Source organism: Neltuma alba, unplaced genomic scaffold (assembly GCF_004799145.2).
Source record: "Neltuma alba isolate B1F8T4 unplaced genomic scaffold, ASM479914v2 tig00010974_pilon, whole genome shotgun sequence".
Lineage (NCBI taxonomy): Eukaryota > Viridiplantae > Streptophyta > Magnoliopsida > Fabales > Fabaceae > Neltuma > Neltuma alba.
This window is the reverse complement of record NW_021635736.1, coordinates 81,554-100,230: the sequence shown is the minus strand read 5'-3', so window position 1 is coordinate 100,230 and position 18,677 is coordinate 81,554. Positions and strand designations below refer to the sequence as shown.

At 33.6% G+C, this 18,677-nt stretch overlaps 2 protein-coding genes across 2 annotated transcripts; one reads left to right on the top strand and one right to left on the bottom strand.

The window, feature by feature from the left end:
• The first annotated feature begins 1,243 nt into the window (after positions 1-1,243).
• Positions 1,244-2,648, top strand: LOC114760409 (U-box domain-containing protein 21-like). Its single transcript, XM_028949665.1, has one exon. The coding sequence runs from the start codon at positions 1,302-1,304 to the stop codon at positions 2,625-2,627; it is 1,326 nt and encodes a 441-aa protein (XP_028805498.1). The 5' UTR covers positions 1,244-1,301; the 3' UTR covers positions 2,628-2,648.
• A 6,761-nt stretch (positions 2,649-9,409) lies between these two features.
• LOC114760403 (uncharacterized) lies at positions 9,410-14,961 on the bottom strand. Its single transcript, XM_028949653.1, has 4 exons — positions 14,675-14,961; positions 14,302-14,384; positions 9,798-9,853; positions 9,410-9,654 (listed from the first exon to the last, which is right to left on the bottom strand). Exons 1-4 carry the CDS (start codon positions 14,844-14,846, stop codon positions 9,576-9,578), a joined length of 390 nt encoding a protein of 129 aa, XP_028805486.1. The 5' UTR covers positions 14,847-14,961; the 3' UTR covers positions 9,410-9,575.
• Between the last annotated feature and the right edge of the window lie 3,716 nt (positions 14,962-18,677).

Below are 18,677 nucleotides of genomic sequence, written 5' to 3'. Positions count from 1 at the left end.
CTTTTATTTAAGACCAAAATAAAATTAAATAAACTCTTATATTAAGGATCGTAGGTAGTACTTTGCATTTTATCTCTACACTACATTTGGGCTATTATTTATTGAAAAGAACATAAACATCATTTTATATATAGATATAACACAAAAACAAATATTACTGTAGTATCACTTCTATATAAAATAAAAGCTACGAAAAAATCTCAAGAATAGAAAAAAGAAGACGCATAACACCAACTCTTACACATTATCCAAAGGGCGGAAAAATAACAATTCAAGGATGTAACAACTTCTCCACAACTTACAATTTTAGGGAGGTCTATAATTTTGACCTTATTAAATAAACTTTTCTTCATGACGCTTGTATATATTTATTGCTGTTATTATTCTTTTTTCATGACACTTGTAATTCTAATTATTATTTGTCTTTTAATTATTTGCGACCAGTAACTTTTATAACTCAATGTAATACGTGGTTGAGATTGTAATCTCAAAAAAGTATTCCGCGTTATATTTTTGACCAAACGATCTGCAACAATAACTAAATTTTGTAGGATACCAATGTGATTAAGTTTAATAAAAAGAGCTAATTTTTTATAGAAAGGCAAACCAAAGTTCAAATTTTTACTAAGAAAGTGACTCACATTTAGTGTTAATTAACTAATGCTCTAATTTACATTTATGTTAATCCTAATTAATTTTTTTTAAGCATACGTATTTTTCTATTGAAAGCAATCTTATATGAGGTATTATTGTCATATACTAAATGTTAGCACTTCTCATAACAAAGATTAAAATTTTGATTTCTCATGTGGTGGGGAACTAATTCTTTTCACTAAATCCAACCTCGCAGCCCCGATTGGTTAATCCTAATTAATTAATTAGTTTTGAATGGCAACGTAACAAAAGAGGGAACCAGTTTGATTAGAGTTAGCGTTTCGATATGAGGGCGAAGACTGAAGACTAGAGAGAGAGGGGCGTTGGTTTTACCGGTTCCCTCCTTTTGACGGTTTAGATTTGAAGCTCTCCAAAATCTTGAATGGTCAATATTCAAAACCCCTCCCTCGTGAAAACTCTCTTACTCGTCAATTTGAACGCTTCTTCGAGTCCAATCTTTGAACCCTCTTTGTATGAATGCACTGACTCTCTGCTTTTTTCACCCCTCCCACCTCCCTCTTATATATAAATCCTCCCTCCTTCCTTTCTCTCCCATCATAAAAAGCCTCCATCTTTAAACCTCAAAACAATCACCTGACCTGCCTCGTTTCCTCGATTGTCTTGTCTTCTGTTATCAGCCTCTGCAAATGGTTCTGGGATGGCGAAGAAGAAAGAACGGCCGTCGCAACGACAAACTTCAGCTCGAGGTCGTCGTTCCCAACCACTTCCGGTGCCCGATTTCCCTCGATTTGATGAAAGATCCTGTCACATTGTCCACCGGCGTCACCTACGATCGTGATAACATCGAAAGGTGGTTCCTTGAAGGCAATTTCACTTGCCCCGTTACCAACCAGGTCCTCAGGAGCTTCGATCTCATTCCCAATCACACTCTTCGCATAATGATTCAGGAATGGTGTGTTGAAAATCGACAACATGGGGTCGAGAGAATCCCTACTCCCAGAATTCCCATTTCCCCCGTCCAAGTCGAAGAGCTTCTTCTTCTTGTGAAATCGTCGGCGAGGCGTTTGGATCAGTACGGGTGTCTCAACTTGGTTCAGAAAATGGAGAAATGGGGTGAAGAGAGCGAAAGGAATAAGAAGTGTATAGTTGAGAATGGAGCCACTGCTGCTCTGGCCTCTGCTTTTGACGCGTTCGCGAATGATTCGATTGAGAAGAATCTGAGTGTTTTGGAAGAGATTTTGTCTGCTCTGAATTGGATGTTCCCACTTCAAATGGAAGCCCAGAAATCGTTGGGGTCACAAGCTTCGTTAGGTTGCATGGTGTGGTTTCTGAAACATCAAGATCTGGCAGGGAAAGAGAAGTCCATTGTTGCTCTCAGGGAGCTTCTCTCTTTTGGAAACGAAGACCATTTGAACGTTCTGGCAGAAATTGAAGGAGTCAACGAACTATTGGTGGAATTCATTACAAAAAGACTGAGTCCAACAATCACAAAAGCTTCATTAGCTGTAGTTTTCTATATGGTCTCATCATCCTCTTCCTCAAGCAACAAAATGAAACAGAGATTCATCCAACTGGGTTTGGTCTCTTCTTTGCTGGACATTCTCCTGGACTCAGAAAGAAGCCTCTGTGAGAAGGCTTTGGCAATTTTCGATTCACTCTGCTCTTGCGAGGAAGGCAGAGAAAAAGCTTACAATAACGCCTTGACGATCCCTGTGTTGGTGAAGAAGATACTGAGAGTTTCAGCAATGGCTACAGATTCCTCTGTTTCTGCAATATGGAAGCTGTGCAAGAATGGAGCAGAGAAAGAAGAAGAAGAAGAAGAAGAAGGAAAAAGCGTTCCGATTGAAGCACTGCAAGTTGGTGCGTTTCAGAAGCTTTTGTTAGTTTTGCAGATTGGATGTGGCGATGAAACGAAGGTGAAAGCAACTGAGCTTCTCAAACTCCTGAATCAATATGGCTCAGGCGTGGATTGTGTAGACTCAGATTTCAAGAACCTAAAGAGATCACATTAGTTAAGATTGTTAAAATCATTCTTTTTTCAAAATTTGTTTTGATTTACAGGTTTTAATTAGCCTTATTGTGTGTAATTAGTAAAATTTTGTTGCCAAGACATCACAAGTTGACAGGGTAGATATAATTAAGATTGGATTCTTTTTGTAAATATCAATAAGATGATAAGAGTAATAGCAGAATGATTTGTTTCTGTAACGTTCCTTGTTATTGGCCTCTGGTTGTTTAGTATTAACATAATTGGATCACAAGAATTGTTTGGGGGATGATTAATTAATTAATTAATTAATTGCATCACAAGTAATCATTTCAATTAACCACTTTTGAGAAAAACTAACAACTGGTGTGACCTTCTATTGTTTTGGACTTCCCTCCACCAGGTTTGGTATGAAAGCAAATGTAGCTAGGAGAATGAGAATGCTTATTATGCTTTTGCTATTATTTTCTAATTTCTAATAATTTTCGTTTCTGATTTTTAAATTAAAGATTAAGATAATGGATTCACATTTGTTTGACAATTCCTTTGTCTTTTCATTCTCATCTAATCCGTGTATTATAATATGATTAAGTCTAATAATGTAGATAGGCATTAAGCACACGTGATGCGTATTCAAGTACTCTATTGTACAGGGCAAAATATTGAACTTAAGTCTTGATTAAGAATTCTTTTTTATATTTAATTTCTTTTTGCGTGTGAATCCTGTAGTTTCATATGAACAATTTCTACTGTGATTAAACTATTAATAATCAAAGTACAAAGAACTAGGAGGAGGATCTGGATCATACGTACGCATGTTTACAGTTGCAAACGTTGTATTAACAATTAAGGTTAATTAATGAATAAAGAGGGGGAAAGGAAAGGAAGGTTCATGAAATTGTACATGTATTAGGATTTTTAGTCTTCTTGTGTTCAAGATCTAGATTGTCCAATTGCGGTCTCTTTCATGCAATTATCGTATTGTGTCATCAATATGGCTTCTTCTTTTTCTTTTTCTTTTTCCAGAGATCGATAATTACAAATCATATGCAAATTAAATTAAACATTTCATATTCTAAATTTAAATTTAAAACTGAACTGTCACTCTCTTTCTCAATTACAATAGAGAGAAACAGAGATGTATCTCATTTTGTAAAGAAGCCAAATTGTTTCTTCATTCCGTTGAGGAATAACTTTGACATGAAACAAAAACAACGCTGAAACATTTTACATTAGGTGTCTCTCCAGTTCCTATTACAAGGCTTCTTCTTCTTCTTCTTTTTTTTGGTAAACTAGGATTAAACAGCCCTTATTATGAGCCATCAAGTGAGGCACTACTACTAATTACATTTTTTTTAAAAAAAAGTCTCTTCTCTATTTAAAATTTGATGCAAAATTTTCTTTCTGGTCTCTTAAGATCAATTCATGATTTTAATCATGGACAAATTTGAGAAACAAAATTATTTTCAAACAAATTTAACAACTCAACAATCTTTCTGTTCCATCGATGAAATGGTTGGAGGTGTCTTATAACAGAGACCAAAGTAATGTGTGGAATCCATGAATTTTTTTTTTTAAACATAGATATCTTTCTATTTGAAACAATTCTATTTATTTAAAATATTGTCGAGTACTAAATGTGAGTACTTCTCTCAGTAAAAATTTAAACTTTAGTTTATCATATCATGAAAAACTAACCTATTCTGCTAGACCTAACCTGCTGGTGGGATCAATTGGAATTAAAATTGTAGTTAATGAAATGAAGGTAGGAGCGAAGTTGGGTTGGGGAGAGCATTGAAGTCAAAACATGCGTCTCAAAGGCAAATGGAAAAGTGGGTGAGATGAGAGGGAGGGAAGTCCTTTTCTGGGCATGTGTTTCTAATTCAATGCACATGTCCTAACTTCAAAATGGAGTGCCCTCCCACTTCCCTTTCTCTCTTGCTTTCAAATTTCCCCAGCTTTGCTGCTTTTTTTTCCCCCCTTCTTTTTATATTTTAAATTTCCAGCTGTTCACTACCCATCTTAAATTCTTAATTATATAAATATTCCCGTTATTTATTGATTCCGCCCACGCGTGCAATTCAACCGTATTTATTTTTCTTTTTAGTATTGGAGCTGAAACAGATTTTAACTAACACTGTAATACTTTTTTTTTTTGCCAGGAACATCATGCTGATTTTGGTTCTTTAAATTTTTACGATTTTTTTGGAATAATAGGAAGAAAAATGAAGTTCATATTTTGGAAGACAAATTTGCATTCCGGGTTAGAGGTTTTACTTACATGATTACAAGATATTTATATTATAAGAAAATTATTATCTCTTCAGATAATATCTCCTATTCTAATTATAATATCTCGTTTGTAGATTAAAAATAAAATCTTATAATTAAAACTAGAGATAGTATTAATATAGTTTACTGCTGCCTCCATTAAAAAAGTACAGACAGCTACCGCAAAGGGTGGTTGATGGCGGGGCGGCTGGCGGCAGGGTGAGTGAAAATAGGGAATAGAAAATTATACTTTAGTCCTTTGGTAAAAATTAGATCTACATATGGTGGCTAGGACCCGTATTTACTATTCACACAAACTGATCCTTTTGTGATTATCTTTTGAGTAATGAGGACTTGTTTGGTTTTTAATTTTTAAAAACAGAAAAACAAAAGACTTTGTTTGATAAATTGTTTTTAGTTGATTGTTTTTTTTTAAAAAAAAAAACAGTAACATGTTTTTAAAAATAAAAAAACTAAAACAGCTTTGGCATTTTTTCTGCTTTTGTTTTCATGTTTTTTATTTTTTTTGAAAATTTTTGAGAAATTTTTTTTCTTAACTACTATCCACCACTTATTATTATTAATGACAATTATCATCTAGTAAGTGTGGTTTTTTATGGCTTCTTTTTAAAATTATCCAAACAAAATTTTTTGTTTTTTGTTTTCAAAACTTGTTATAAAAATTTTTTTATAAAATTTTTTTAAAAACAAGAAAACAAAAAAAACAAACAAACAAGCGCGATATTTTCCCCTCTACTCTCAAAAAAATAAAAAAGATTGATATACTTATACAATCATTTTTAAGACTCCATAGTTCATATTTCTTTTTTTTAATGTCTATTTTAATTTTGTTGCCGAGGAAAATATTCTTAAGATAAACAAATAAACATGATGATGATGATCATAATCATAAAACTCTCGTAACTAGTGTGTGCCTGGGTGGTAACATTACTATGTTATACTCATAATTTTGGAATTTCTTACAACCCTGAAAAAATTTACGTAAAAATATTAAACAGATTGATTAATGAATTTCTTATATTGTACAGCTCGTATGTACAAACTTTTCATCAAGTTGGAAAGCGAAATAGTATGAAATTTAAAATCTGGTCAGAGAGTAATATTTTAAAAAAAAATCACGTGGTACTTAGAAGTTTAGGCAGTAACTTACCGGGGGGGGGGGGAACATTTAGTGTCTTCATTCATTGAAGACATTTTAAACTTTTTATCTTCATAAATTATTTGAATTTTTAAAATATGTTGGCATAGCTTTTGCAATCTTGAATATATATGTGTGTGTTCACTTGATATTTATTCCTCTTACTCTAACCATATTTTAAGAGTATACGTGTGGTATAAAATTTTCCGACAAACAAACGAACAATACTTTTATTATATCAAGTTTTTTATATTTATTATATTAAAATTTTCAATGACACTTGTGTTCTGTTTTTGAAATATTATCATTTAATTTTAAACCTACATGAAAGAAAAATAACATGTGACAATGTGTAATTGAAGAATTTGACATAAAAGATATAAGAAATTTAAGCGAAGTATTTTTCAAAACAAAATTTACATAGTAACTATTTTTTTAAAAAATGACATAATTCTATTTTTTAGTTTCCCACACAAAAAAAAAGGGGATAGAAATGGAACTTTGAAGCAGTTGCTAGTTGTAAATCTAAACTATGAAATCAAATCTTTGATGATTGGTTGGTTAATGAGAAAGATAGAGTTAGCTAGACGACATACACATTTAGAAAGAGTTTTTTTTTTTTGGACCAGATAGAAAGAGTTACTGCAATAATAATCACATGACAAAATAGAGAAATGAGATTGTGAGAAATGTGAGAAACGTGGGAACCATGACGCACAAAAACAGCCGAGAGACGGCCGCAGGGAATAATAGTGCCAATAGTTTTGCTCCAAAACGATTCTGGCGTAGTGGGAAAACCTCCTTCATATTCACACTCACTCCTCACTCACATCAACATCAAATCCCTCTTCATTTCATTTTGCTCACCTTTTCTGTGTTTTTTTTTTGGAAAATAATTATCAAATCTCAATATAATCATAAAAAAGTCTCACAACAAATAATCAGTACTAGACAGGTGATAAATATGTCTAGGTTAAGTTTAGTTAATCAGTTAAGAAGATATAGATGTGGCAGAACAAGTTGCATATTTTGAACAACTTTATATTGTCAATCTCATCATTTTGAATAATTAGATTTGTGGAGCTTAAGCATTTTTTTCTCTGAATCTTGATTCCTAGCAGTATTTGATGTTTCGGCGATGATTTGAGTTAGACAATAATGTCTGGCTCTGATACCATGCTAGAAACTAAGATTTAGGAAGGAAAAATGCTTAAACTCCATAAATCTGATTATCCAAAATGACGAGATTTGCAACTTTGAGTACACAACTTGCTCTAACATGTGTCCAATCTTTTTCAACTGATTAACTAAACTTAAACTAAGCATATTTATCACATGCCTAATAAGCACACAGTATATATCAATAGTAGGAACATGCTACCCACTTGTAGGATTTTCCCTTCATTATTTATCCACGCTCTCTTGTTTGAATACAAGATTATTCTGAGTAATTAGATTAATGATACATGGGCGTAGAAGACAGAGGTGAGAAGCGCCGTACATGCACATAAGTGGGAAACGCGCAGGGGCATGAGAAAATGTTAGAATTAATATATTTACTAAATAATGTAGTCAGCATAAACGTGTTTGACTTTACGGAAAAGAGCCACCAAAGACAGAGGGGCAGATATATCATCCAATTGTACGGCTCTCATCAACTGAAAGGACACGCCTCATCATGCTCCCACCGACCAACCCCTTTGTCAATTACACACTCGTTCCCTCCATTTTCTTATTCTATCTCAAGCCTCATCTCTAATTCTGGAATTTCATTTTCATTTTTTTTAACTAAGCACAGGTATTCTCTTAATAAAAATAATCTCATTTGAGACACTTTCAGACATTAAATGTAATTTTTTTAATAAGAATTTGAATAATGATTCATCACGTTTTGAGTGACTAATTTTTTCCGTTCTCGTTTATTTATTTTTATTCATTTCTGACTTAATTAATATTGTGATTGATTCTCTAACATTCTAACTTCACCCTTTTAGCCTTTGCAATCGCATCACCATTCACTCACATCTTCCACATTCAATATCCTGAATGACTTCATTTTCAAGTTTTGCCAAAACCTATCGGTTGGGCTTTGTCAAAGTTCATCTCATCACTTATTTGCTGCAAATATTGGCTTTCATCTCTAATGAATAAACTCATGCTATGACCACTTGTTGAAAATCTGATATCAGGTATGAAATGGATCCCATCCATTTTCAATATGCAATTAAGTCAAGATGAAATTTGAGAGTTAGTTCCATAGTCATTCGAGTGACTCTTTTTCATAGGCCATAGAAACTTGTCATGATGAACCAATAAGGAAACTTGGATTAAAGTATATCAAATATGAAATTCATGCTAAAAAAAAGGTTCAAAAAATCCTTTGAATGAGCTATCATCTTATTTCCTCAATTATGAAATAAAACTAGCCTTCTAGTTTGTGTATTCAGAAGATAATTGGAAGAAAGTGTGGAAAGGATCTAGTTCCTGCTGAGTAGAGGGGCCATAAAAAGTTGAATTCAAGAAAATAAAAGTATAACAGGCATCATAAATAAATAAATTCAAACAAAAATTTCTTTGACCACTTTATAAACGTCAAGATAATATTTGAATTTATCAGCTTTAAACGTTATTTTTAGAGCTTTTGAGAAGAAAAGGTTATGTAACAACCATACTCTGTTCAATTAACGTAGTTGTGTGCATGGGTGCATTGGTGGCACATCCTTATTCGGTACTTGCTTAACACTAGAAAATACTTAGTTCTAGTTATTCATTTATAATTTTAGAAATATATGCACACAATGGGATTTCAGGGGCATTGTTAAACCAGTAAAATCTGAATGATCTTGAGATGAAATTGCATCTTCTTTTTTTCTCTCGGGACCACATAGCCCGGGCTTTTGGAATGAAATTATGCTGAAAACTTCCCGTAACAGAGATGTCTTACGAGTTCCAAGTTTAGTGATGAAGCTATGCCAATTGTGAAGAACAAACAGAATTCATACCACACAAAAAGGTATTTGTGGAGGTGGGAATGCTTTTAAAGTTGGAGTTGAAAAGAAGATTGGAGATGGCCGCCATTCACCTTCATTCTTTGTTCATTTTACAAAGGTCAAGAGAATACTTGACTTCTTCACCCTCAAACATTGATTTTTAGAGCTTTTGAGAAGAAAAAGTCATGTAACCACCCTTCATAGTTTAAATTAAACATACTAGCTAAATTTAATTTAATTAAACATCAAAAGAGCAGTTCAATGAAAAATGTATCATTTTCACCACACAAGTTTATTTTTGGCACCTTAAAAATGTTGTACTGGGGTTCATTTCTTCAATTGAAAAAAATACGGACAAGGGTAAAGGATTCGATAGAAGAGAGAAGATTGAACTACACAATCTGCAGAATGTTATGATTTCAACCAGCACAAAATGATTGGAGATTTAGAGCTACGGATGATTTAGTGAATTACGTTTTCATGTCCATAGCGTCTAGGCCAGACTATAACAAGAGACTGAATCCTCAATTAACACAACGGATTGACGAGAATCCTACTGCTCCTTGCTTCTCTTCTCCACTTCCTCCAGACTTTGGATATCCTTCTGATACTTGCATATCCGGTAGATAGACCTGCCACCACATTCATATACATTCAGCTTGGAGTCGGAAACCCAAAAGATAACTAAGACCCGTCCATCCCACAAGGACTGTAAAATTGTTTTTCTTTTTTGGGTGAAAATGGGGCCTAAGCCCATTGTTAAATTACTACTTACCAGTATAGAAGACATGCTGAAGCACATAGAATCACGTTTCTTTGAGCTTTATAGAGCTACGTTAATACACCAAAACAAGAGAAGTCAACACTGTACATGTACATTGCTGTAGGGGCCAAAAAAAAAAAACAGAGAGAGAGAGAGAGAGAAAATAGACATGCCACTAGATCATGGGGCTAAATTGAGCAAATTAAAAGTCCAATGCAAAATTCAGATGATTTCAAACTTAAATAAATCTAAACCTAAAATACACTAGACACATTTTAAACCAAGGGAGAGTAAGTTAAGACTAAACATACAAAAATCTTATAAAAAGGATTTGAATATTAGTAATCAAGTTTCATGTCATCATTTGACCCATTACAAGAATGTTACTTTTCTGGTCCTATTCATAAGTCACTTCTAATATGTTTTACACAGACCAAAATAAACCTTAAATTTTATTAACTCTCATTTAAAATTTAATAACTTTCAGTTTTATCCTTACTTAATATACCTTATATCTCATATAAATAAAGTCAACATAATAATAAATGAAAAATAAAATTATACATTCATACAAAAAAAAATTTTAGTGCCCAATAAATAGAACAAAAAAATATCTTCTCTCTCTTTGCCTTATAAATAGAACCAAAGGAGTATGTCACAACAACAATATGTCTTGAATTCAAGTTAACTAATTCAGAGTAAGATTATTATTAATTGCATCTTTTTAATTACAATATCGCTACTAATATTACAAAGTTTAGCTCCGATTTACTTGCTACAATTTTGTTTCCATTTTAGCAATAATACCATGGCCCTTATTTTTTATGATAAAACCGCGGCAATTGCATATAGAGAATTCCAAAGAATATACAGAATCAGCCGTCCTCCTGTTGTTCTTCAACACACTAAAATCAAACATATAGAAGGTGTATTTTTTACTACTATTATGTTATTGTATTGCTTATTGATTACTTTACAATCTTGCTAACAAATATTTACTTTTCATAAGTTGTAATGTCCTAACAAATCTTTCAAACTCAACAAACTTGTTGCCACCATCAGGGCTGCACATAGGCAGGGCTGAGCAGGACAAACCTTTTGTCCAATGCCCAACCTGAAAGATAAGCGGGTTGCATTTTGCCACCAGCTGGTCGACCCTGCCTAGTAGAAGCCCAAACTATTTTGGGCTAGACAAGGGTTGGCTTTCTTGCCCAACATAATGACATCTTGCCCATATCATATGTGAAAAATTTAATTATCATGCTTTGAGACAAGATGAAAGGAAAAAAATTTATCATGAATGACTCAATCACTTATATGCATTATTCTTCAGCCTTCAATTTCTTATGGAAGGTAAAAAAATATTTAATAATTAAAACATTTAATAACTGAGTTAATTCAGTAATTCAATTTTTAAGTTCATTCATATAGTTGAAAGCGCAAGATTTGGAAGGTGGTTTTAATTTTTTTTTTTTTAAAAAAATGGAGGTGAGAGGAAAAGAAAGAAATTTGACTAGGAACAATTTAGTATATTTAATCTTATATTTTGTTATTTGGTTCTTTTATATAATTATAATTCTTATCTTCCTTTCATTTTTTCTACTATTATCTAATTTTTTTAGCCAAAATAAAAAGGAATAATGGCTAAAAATAATTATAATATATATAATTATATATTTTTTCGAGTAGGGCCAAATAGGCAAGGCAGCATGCCCTGCTCGCGGCCCTACCCTGCCCATGAATCAATCCTGCCCGAAAATGCCTATTTTTATTTGGGTAGCTTTTTCTTAGACTGGGCTAGGCGGGGTGCTTTTTCTGCGGGTTTAGACGGGCATATTAGGCATGCGGGTCTCATACACACCCCTAGCTACCATGACCAAAAGATGACGAATGGTGACATTACTTTTGGTTGAATATTTCCTACTAACATGTCTTAATAAAGTTTGCATCATTTCATACTTGTAGCATGTTGTGTAAATATATGTAGGAGGTCTCTTCATTTTGTCAATCAAGATAACTTTGCATTTTTCAATTTTTCTTCTATGATTATCTTTCATTTTGCCATACCAGTTTTAATATCTTTGCAATCAATTGTTCCTTTCCCCATCCAGCGCATAAGGAGAGTTTCTAGTCTAGAGAAAATGGTGAGGCAAACTATTCAAGCAAAGCAAGAAAAAAAAAAATGTTGGCAGTGCTTTCGATATCACAGCATAGTTCCCAGGGCTCAACCATCTCTAGTTTCCTAGGTTCAAACATTTTTTTTCTTTCACATCGAGACGCTTTTGGATATTTAAGAAACAGACCAAACCACGAAAGCAGCAAAACAAGGATGTTAGAAACTACAAACAATGGACTAGCAAAGATAAGAAATGACAAGCTTTTTGTACTAAAAACTCATATGTAATAATAATTTTCATCACTATACTAAAAACCGAACCAGTTGAGGCAATAGTTTAAAGGTTCGTGAGTCAAACTAAGATCAGATTAAAATTAGACTGGTCATAATTAAACAATATAGTTTAATTAAAGTCGAAGTGTGATTTTAGGGCGTGTTTGGATGTCATAAGATGTGTTTGTTAAACGCACCTTTCCGCAAATCAAGATAAATTCCTTCACATATTTATTTCGTTACTTCGTATACTGTAAAATCAGTTCTAAAACTATGGTTTGATTTCCATCCGAACACCTCCTTAAAGGACTTTTGAAGGGCAAAAGAGTCATATCATATTTAAAATAGTTTACTAAGGTCTTCTAATGGCGTCTGCTTGTGTATCTTTTTTTTTTCTTTGACCCTTCGACCCCACGCTTCTTTCTCTTTGTTTGTCAGTTAAACCAAAGCTTCTTTCTCTTTGTTTGTCAGTTAAACCAATGCTTCTTTCATCCTGATACCCATGCTCAAATTTTATTTCATTTTATTAACATATATTGGGAAATGGGACTCCAAAGCAAGTACCTACTAGGCTACTACCCATAGTTCCCGACGACACTTTGGTTTTCATTCTTCTTTCCTCTTTCTCTACATTCTTCCATTCCATCTACCGAATATCTTCTTATCTCATTTTCAGATCTTGCATCTTCTTTTTCCCTTTGCATTCTTTTTTATTTCACCTAATATTTTAATCATCTTCTTATCTTAGTCTTTAGATTTCGCAACATGGCCCCTTCTTCTAGTGGTTCCACTGAGATCTTCAGCAATGGGTCTTGGTCAACTTCTTTTTCTTCTTCAACCTCCACTGTCTTGGGTTCGTAGTTAGTAAAATCGTCCAGGTCTCTCTTTTTTTTTCAAGCATCGTGATTTATATTATTCTTCCCTTTCTTCTTCGTCTTCCTCCCTCATCAATCTAGATCTCTAGCCTCCGTCATCTGTGACGCCTAAAGTTTCAAAAAAATAACCCAGGTAACTTGCCTAACTCAATGGCTTACCCGGGTCACACCGTTCATACCAAGTTACCTCGAGTCCAATTTCTCTAGAGTCTGCACATCAACCACACCAGACCAAGTGCCAGGTCGTCGGTTTCCGATTTAAACTAGCCGTCCGGTCGGTCCGGTTTTTAATACCATGGTTTTCATTAAAGACGAGAAAATTGTATGCTCTTGGCAGTACACTACAGAAGGGGGGAAAAATCTCCAACCCAAAAAGATTTGAAAGGTCATAATTATAGATATCATTGTAAAAAGATAAACATAGAAAGTAGTCTTTAAGAAAACTACTGGAAACGATATCTGAAACCTAAGTAAAAGTTTCCATAGCCCTAGTTTGGGGCTTCCTGTAGTTATTTTGCAACATGAATGCGTTAAAAGGTCTTTCAAGCCACAGAACACAGCAAACACTATCACTCACTTGAGTATTTCACAATTCCAATTTCCTTTGCTATAACGCTACTGACACATCATGAAAGGACACAAGGCCAAACAACATTTTTTCTCTCCTATAAAAACTAGTAACATGTGAATAATGTAAACCATAGCATACAGAACACCATTATCAATTAACATTATCTTAATTGGGGAAGCTAATTTACAAACGATGGTGAATGTAATCTGCCAGCATCGCACATTTAAAGCCATCAGTGATTACGTGCGTCGAACGAGCACAAGTTACATTGCTAAGAAATAAGAACAATGGTCCCGTTTGATACGAACATTGAAAATGAGGAGTAAAGACTAGAATTGGGATTGAAAACGTGTTAAAAAGATGTTTAGTATGGGTGATTTCTTATCACATGGAATTAGGCAATCCCGATTGAAAAATACCACCTCCCCCCATGTTTTTCCCGTTTTCCCCAATACCAGGTATATGAATTTGTCTAATTTCAAGTATCAAACAATTACTCATGCTAAACACTCTTTTAATATAATTTTTCACTTTAATCCCAATTCTCATTCCTCATTTTTAATTAACAAACAGGACCAATGAGTTCAACAAAATTTCCACACCCAATGATCCAAATTCTAAGCAATCCAAAGTGCCATACGAGCAGCGCAGAACCTAAGCAATGCTACTAAAGGTACTTACAGATTTCTCGTATCGGTCTCGCTCCGCAGCAGTACAAACCTCGGAAGTACACATCAATCGATGTTCATTCTTCCAGTATAAATCTGAAAACATCACAAATCAATTTTCAGGAAAACCAAAAGCCGCGATCACCCATACGGATCTCGCAAGAATGTGAGATAATTGAGCACAGGCATCAGCAAAAAGAAAGAAAGCGAGGAATTATCCATCTTCTAACTTGATTCAGTTTCCTAACTTTTCATCCGGAAACCGTAAACTGAAAATAATTGCGTTCATATCCATTCCCCTTCCCAGAAGAACAAAAAACAAGGGCATCCCCATGTGTTCATGAACCAAATCAAGAAATAATTCCATAAAAGAAATAAGAGAATACCAAGGATCTGGAAGCCGGCGAAGGGGACGATGAAGAGAGCAGGTTGTAAGATTAGGGAAACAAGGGAAACCAAACGGTTTTTCAAGAGCCTGGGTGCGGGCAGAGTGAGGAGAACGGCGATGGCGGCCTCCGCTGCCACCACGTACGTCAGAATCATCCACTGCAGCGCCATTTCGGTGAACCTTCCCCCGGAAATGCCAAGCGGAATGAATATACGTTCTGCTCGACTCAATGTTTTGGTAATCTGATGTCGATTATCGGGGGTCCTTTTTCGGCCCCAAGATGCTTTGCTTCGAAGCTCCAGCAACTTCTCGAATTTGTGGGCCTCAGACCTGTAATGCGTGTTGCATAGTAAGCTGACACGACATATCGTCATATCCCATCCATGACACATGTTTTTCTTGGTTAAATTAAATCTGAAGTGTGTTTTTATCGAGAAACAAAAAACTAGACCGGACACTAAATTGGTTGAGATAATGATTTAAAGATCAATTGGTTGAATTGGGTCAATTTAAGATCCAACTGGCCATATTAAAATAATATAATTTAATTAAAAATAAAAAAATATAACACCATTGACAATCACTACTAACAAAATATAAGAAATATAACAATAATTTGATTGTAACAATAACAAAGTATAACAATATTGAAAATTTTGATCTTTATGGTTCATCATTAATTAAAATTAATACTCATTGATACTAAAATTATCATTAAAATTCATTTAAATCTATAGGGACTGATATATTAGGAGCTGCATGAGAAAAATAGGACTAATAACAACCTAATCATTCAAACCGTTAATTACTTGTTCACACAGGTTTAAACCGGTTTGACCAATTCTCTACCGGTTTGACCGGTTCTCTACCAGTTCAACTCCCTCCCGGTTTAGTATTCAAACCAAACCAGTCTACTGACCCATTCACCGGTCGATCCAAACCAGTTTTTTGTTTATTGGTTTTTATTCCTTTAACTTTACATAAGATTTTATTTTAGTCTCTTAACTTTAAAAAGCAAACTTTTAGTCCTTTAACCCCAAAATGTTAACAAAAAATGATGATATTGAGCTCTTGAATGCTGATAAAATATTGCTAAATACTAACATACTAAGTTTAATATTTAAAACTTTCATAATTGTTACAAAAAATATCATTTAAGACTAACAATTTTGAAGTTAAAGGACTAAAAATATACTTTTTAAAGTTAATAGATCAAACCGAAACCTTACGTAAGGTTAAAGGACCAAATGTATATACTTTAGTCTTAAATCAATTTTGTAACAAGACAACTAATGGGTTGAATCTCGCAAAAAAGAAGAAGTTAGTTTATAAGTAGTTTTTTAATATGTGAAAAGAATTTTATCTCGATTTACGTAAAATATGTTTATAAATAATTTCTAACATGATGGCAACCCCGACCTTAGGTATTCAGAATGACACAAATTAAAGTTTAAATTCTTATTAGAAGAAGAAATACCTACCATTAGAAGAAGAAGTACCTCGTAAAAAAAGAAGAAGAAGAAGTACCTCCCACTAATACCCAATAGTCCCTTGTCTAGGAAGAAAATGTAACAAAACATGTTACTACCTTTGATTTTTAATATAATAGTTAATTTGATATTTAATTTGATCCTAAATATAATATCCAAATTTATTTTATCTTTCATATTTTTTTTTTAAAGTAATCTTTGTAATAGTTGCACATGCTAAAAGTTTTATCAAATAGTAGTTCTAGTAATACACATAATTAGAAAGGTTATTTTAGAAAAGATAATATTTATTTATTATAAATAACTAACTTAATGAATTTCCGTAATTTACTCAAATTAGTCAATTAGGTTTTAGATTAAGGATTGAAGATGGTATTCAAATGACCAACATGTGCTGGTTTGATATTTTAAACACAACTATACAGCTAGTTTTGGTAGGTAACTAGTTATTTACATATTTACAAGTTGAAGCTTTTTAAAACAAATTTTATTAAACACTACTTGTAATTTCTTTTTAAGGGAAATGAAATAAAGGAATGAGGATTATTACAACATTGATGACATGAAATTATCAGGGTAAAATAATGATTTTTTGGGTGTAGTGACAGATTGTTTATGACCAATGTATATAAACTTAAAAAGCTTGTTTGGTTGTTGGGAAGAGTAATTCTCTTCCGATCCTAAATATAAGACCCTTATACACATATAAACTTAAAAAGCTTGTTTGGTTGTTGGGAAGAATAATACTCCTCCGATCCTAAATATAAGACCCTTATACAGTTGTATAAGGGTCTTATATTTAGGATCGGAGGAGTGATAGAATGAAAAAGAAATAAAAATAAAATAACTAAAATGTGGAATGTAGATAGGTGAACAGCATCCATGAGCGATTCAGTTCAAATGAGAATTCTTGGAGTTGGGAGTTATGATACATGAAGCTTACGAAGAATGTGCTGATTTCCACATTTGTGTTATGGCAACGATAATGCTAAGATAAATGTATAATCGGCACATCATGCTAAAATGGAGACATTTTGTTCTCATCCCTTGTACTTCAACAACGAAACGGGTCCTAAGTTTTCAAAAAACAATTGTGTGAAGCTGTAGGAGCAATACAAGCCATGAATAATACAGTTAGCTAGATGCATGCACGTATGAGTGTATCCTGATAGTTAAAATAATTGGGGTTGAGTTGATTCATCGCATCAAAAGATGGACAAATATGTTAAGTGCGTGGGGATTGATTTACTTGTTTAAGTGTGAAATAACTGCACCATGTCCTGATCTCTGCAACATCATATCATGTTCACAGTTGAGCCTTCCTATTTTTGCACGTCTGCAAATAAGCATGCTGCTATTTGAGCTGGTTGGCTTGCATTGCAGTAAAGACATGGAAATTTAAAACTTACCACACATTCACAAGTGTCATCAGGGTTTAAACTTGTGAGCTCATTCATTCAACAGATATAAAAAGTTTCAGAAAATCTCAGAAAGAGAAGAGGGAGTGAGGGGAATGAAGCCTGGTCCGAGAAACTCGTACCTTTTATAAGCAATCTCGGGCCAGACGACATTCCCCGCGCTCGCATTCTCCCACCTGTTCATCTTTCCTTCTTCATCAATCAGTTTTGCCTTCATGCATTTTGTTGCACATTCATCTTCCAAACAGGGACTCCCAAAATATATAAATACCCCTTGGTGTTAAAACAGAGAGACTGAGGGAAGCTATCTTTGACTTTAGAACTCAACTTGTGCAAGTGATAGAAGATCTCTTTGTCGTTAAGACTTTCCAACCATTGAGTTCTATGTTGCTTGCGGACAAGGTTATTAATTACACTCCATATTCTTCATAACAGTCATAATATATAATTATGTATAATAATTAACCATGTCCATTATCTCGTTTCAATTTATTATTATTTTTTAAATCTCATTGCCCATCTCAATCCCACTTTTCTTTTCGGCGAATTCATCACTTTTTTCAAAAGTTATTTGACTTTTGATCTGTGTTTGTAGTAAATAATCCAATTATATATCTCCATTTTCTCCTTTTAACAATTTGTCAAACTTCTAACGCACCTGTTAAAATATTATTTAATTACGTACCTTTACAAAGCCAATGATTTTGATGTTCCAGCTCTTCTAGAACTAGAAATACTTTCCAGGGTTCCTAATTCAGGTTGGTAGGAACAGAGAACACGTGCAGAATTTAATTTAATTTAAATAGAACAATCCTGCGATGTGTTCATCGGTGAATCAAATCATGATTTAAGAGATACTTCGTCAATGCATGGGCAGAACGAGCCCTTTTATGTCTCCATACTTTTATTTCTCACCCTATTCAACAGCCAGTATAAAGGACAAGGTTACAAAAGATCAAAAGTCAAGTTGCTAGGTAAACCCAATAAATAAACCCTACATTTCGATACTACAGAATCTATCTATTATGAAAATAAATCTCCCACATGTCCTTGATATTTGAGAATATTCGACTCTGTATCTCAGATTTTTGTC

Coding starts and splice junctions, on each gene's coding strand:
- LOC114760409 (XM_028949665.1), top strand. CDS start 1,302: ATGGTTCTGGGATGGCGAAGAAGAAAGAACGGCCGTCGCAACGACAAA.
- LOC114760403 (XM_028949653.1), bottom strand. CDS start 14,846: ATGGCGCTGCAGTGGATGATTCTGACGTACGTGGTGGCAGCGGAGGCC. Junction 14,385..14,674: donor CGCCGGCTTCCAGATCCTTG/GTATTCTCTTAT, acceptor TGATGTTTTCAG/ATTTATACTGGAAGAATGAA. Junction 9,655..9,797: donor TCAGCATGTCTTCTATACTG/GTAAGTAGTAAT, acceptor ATGTGGTGGCAG/GTCTATCTACCGGATATGCA.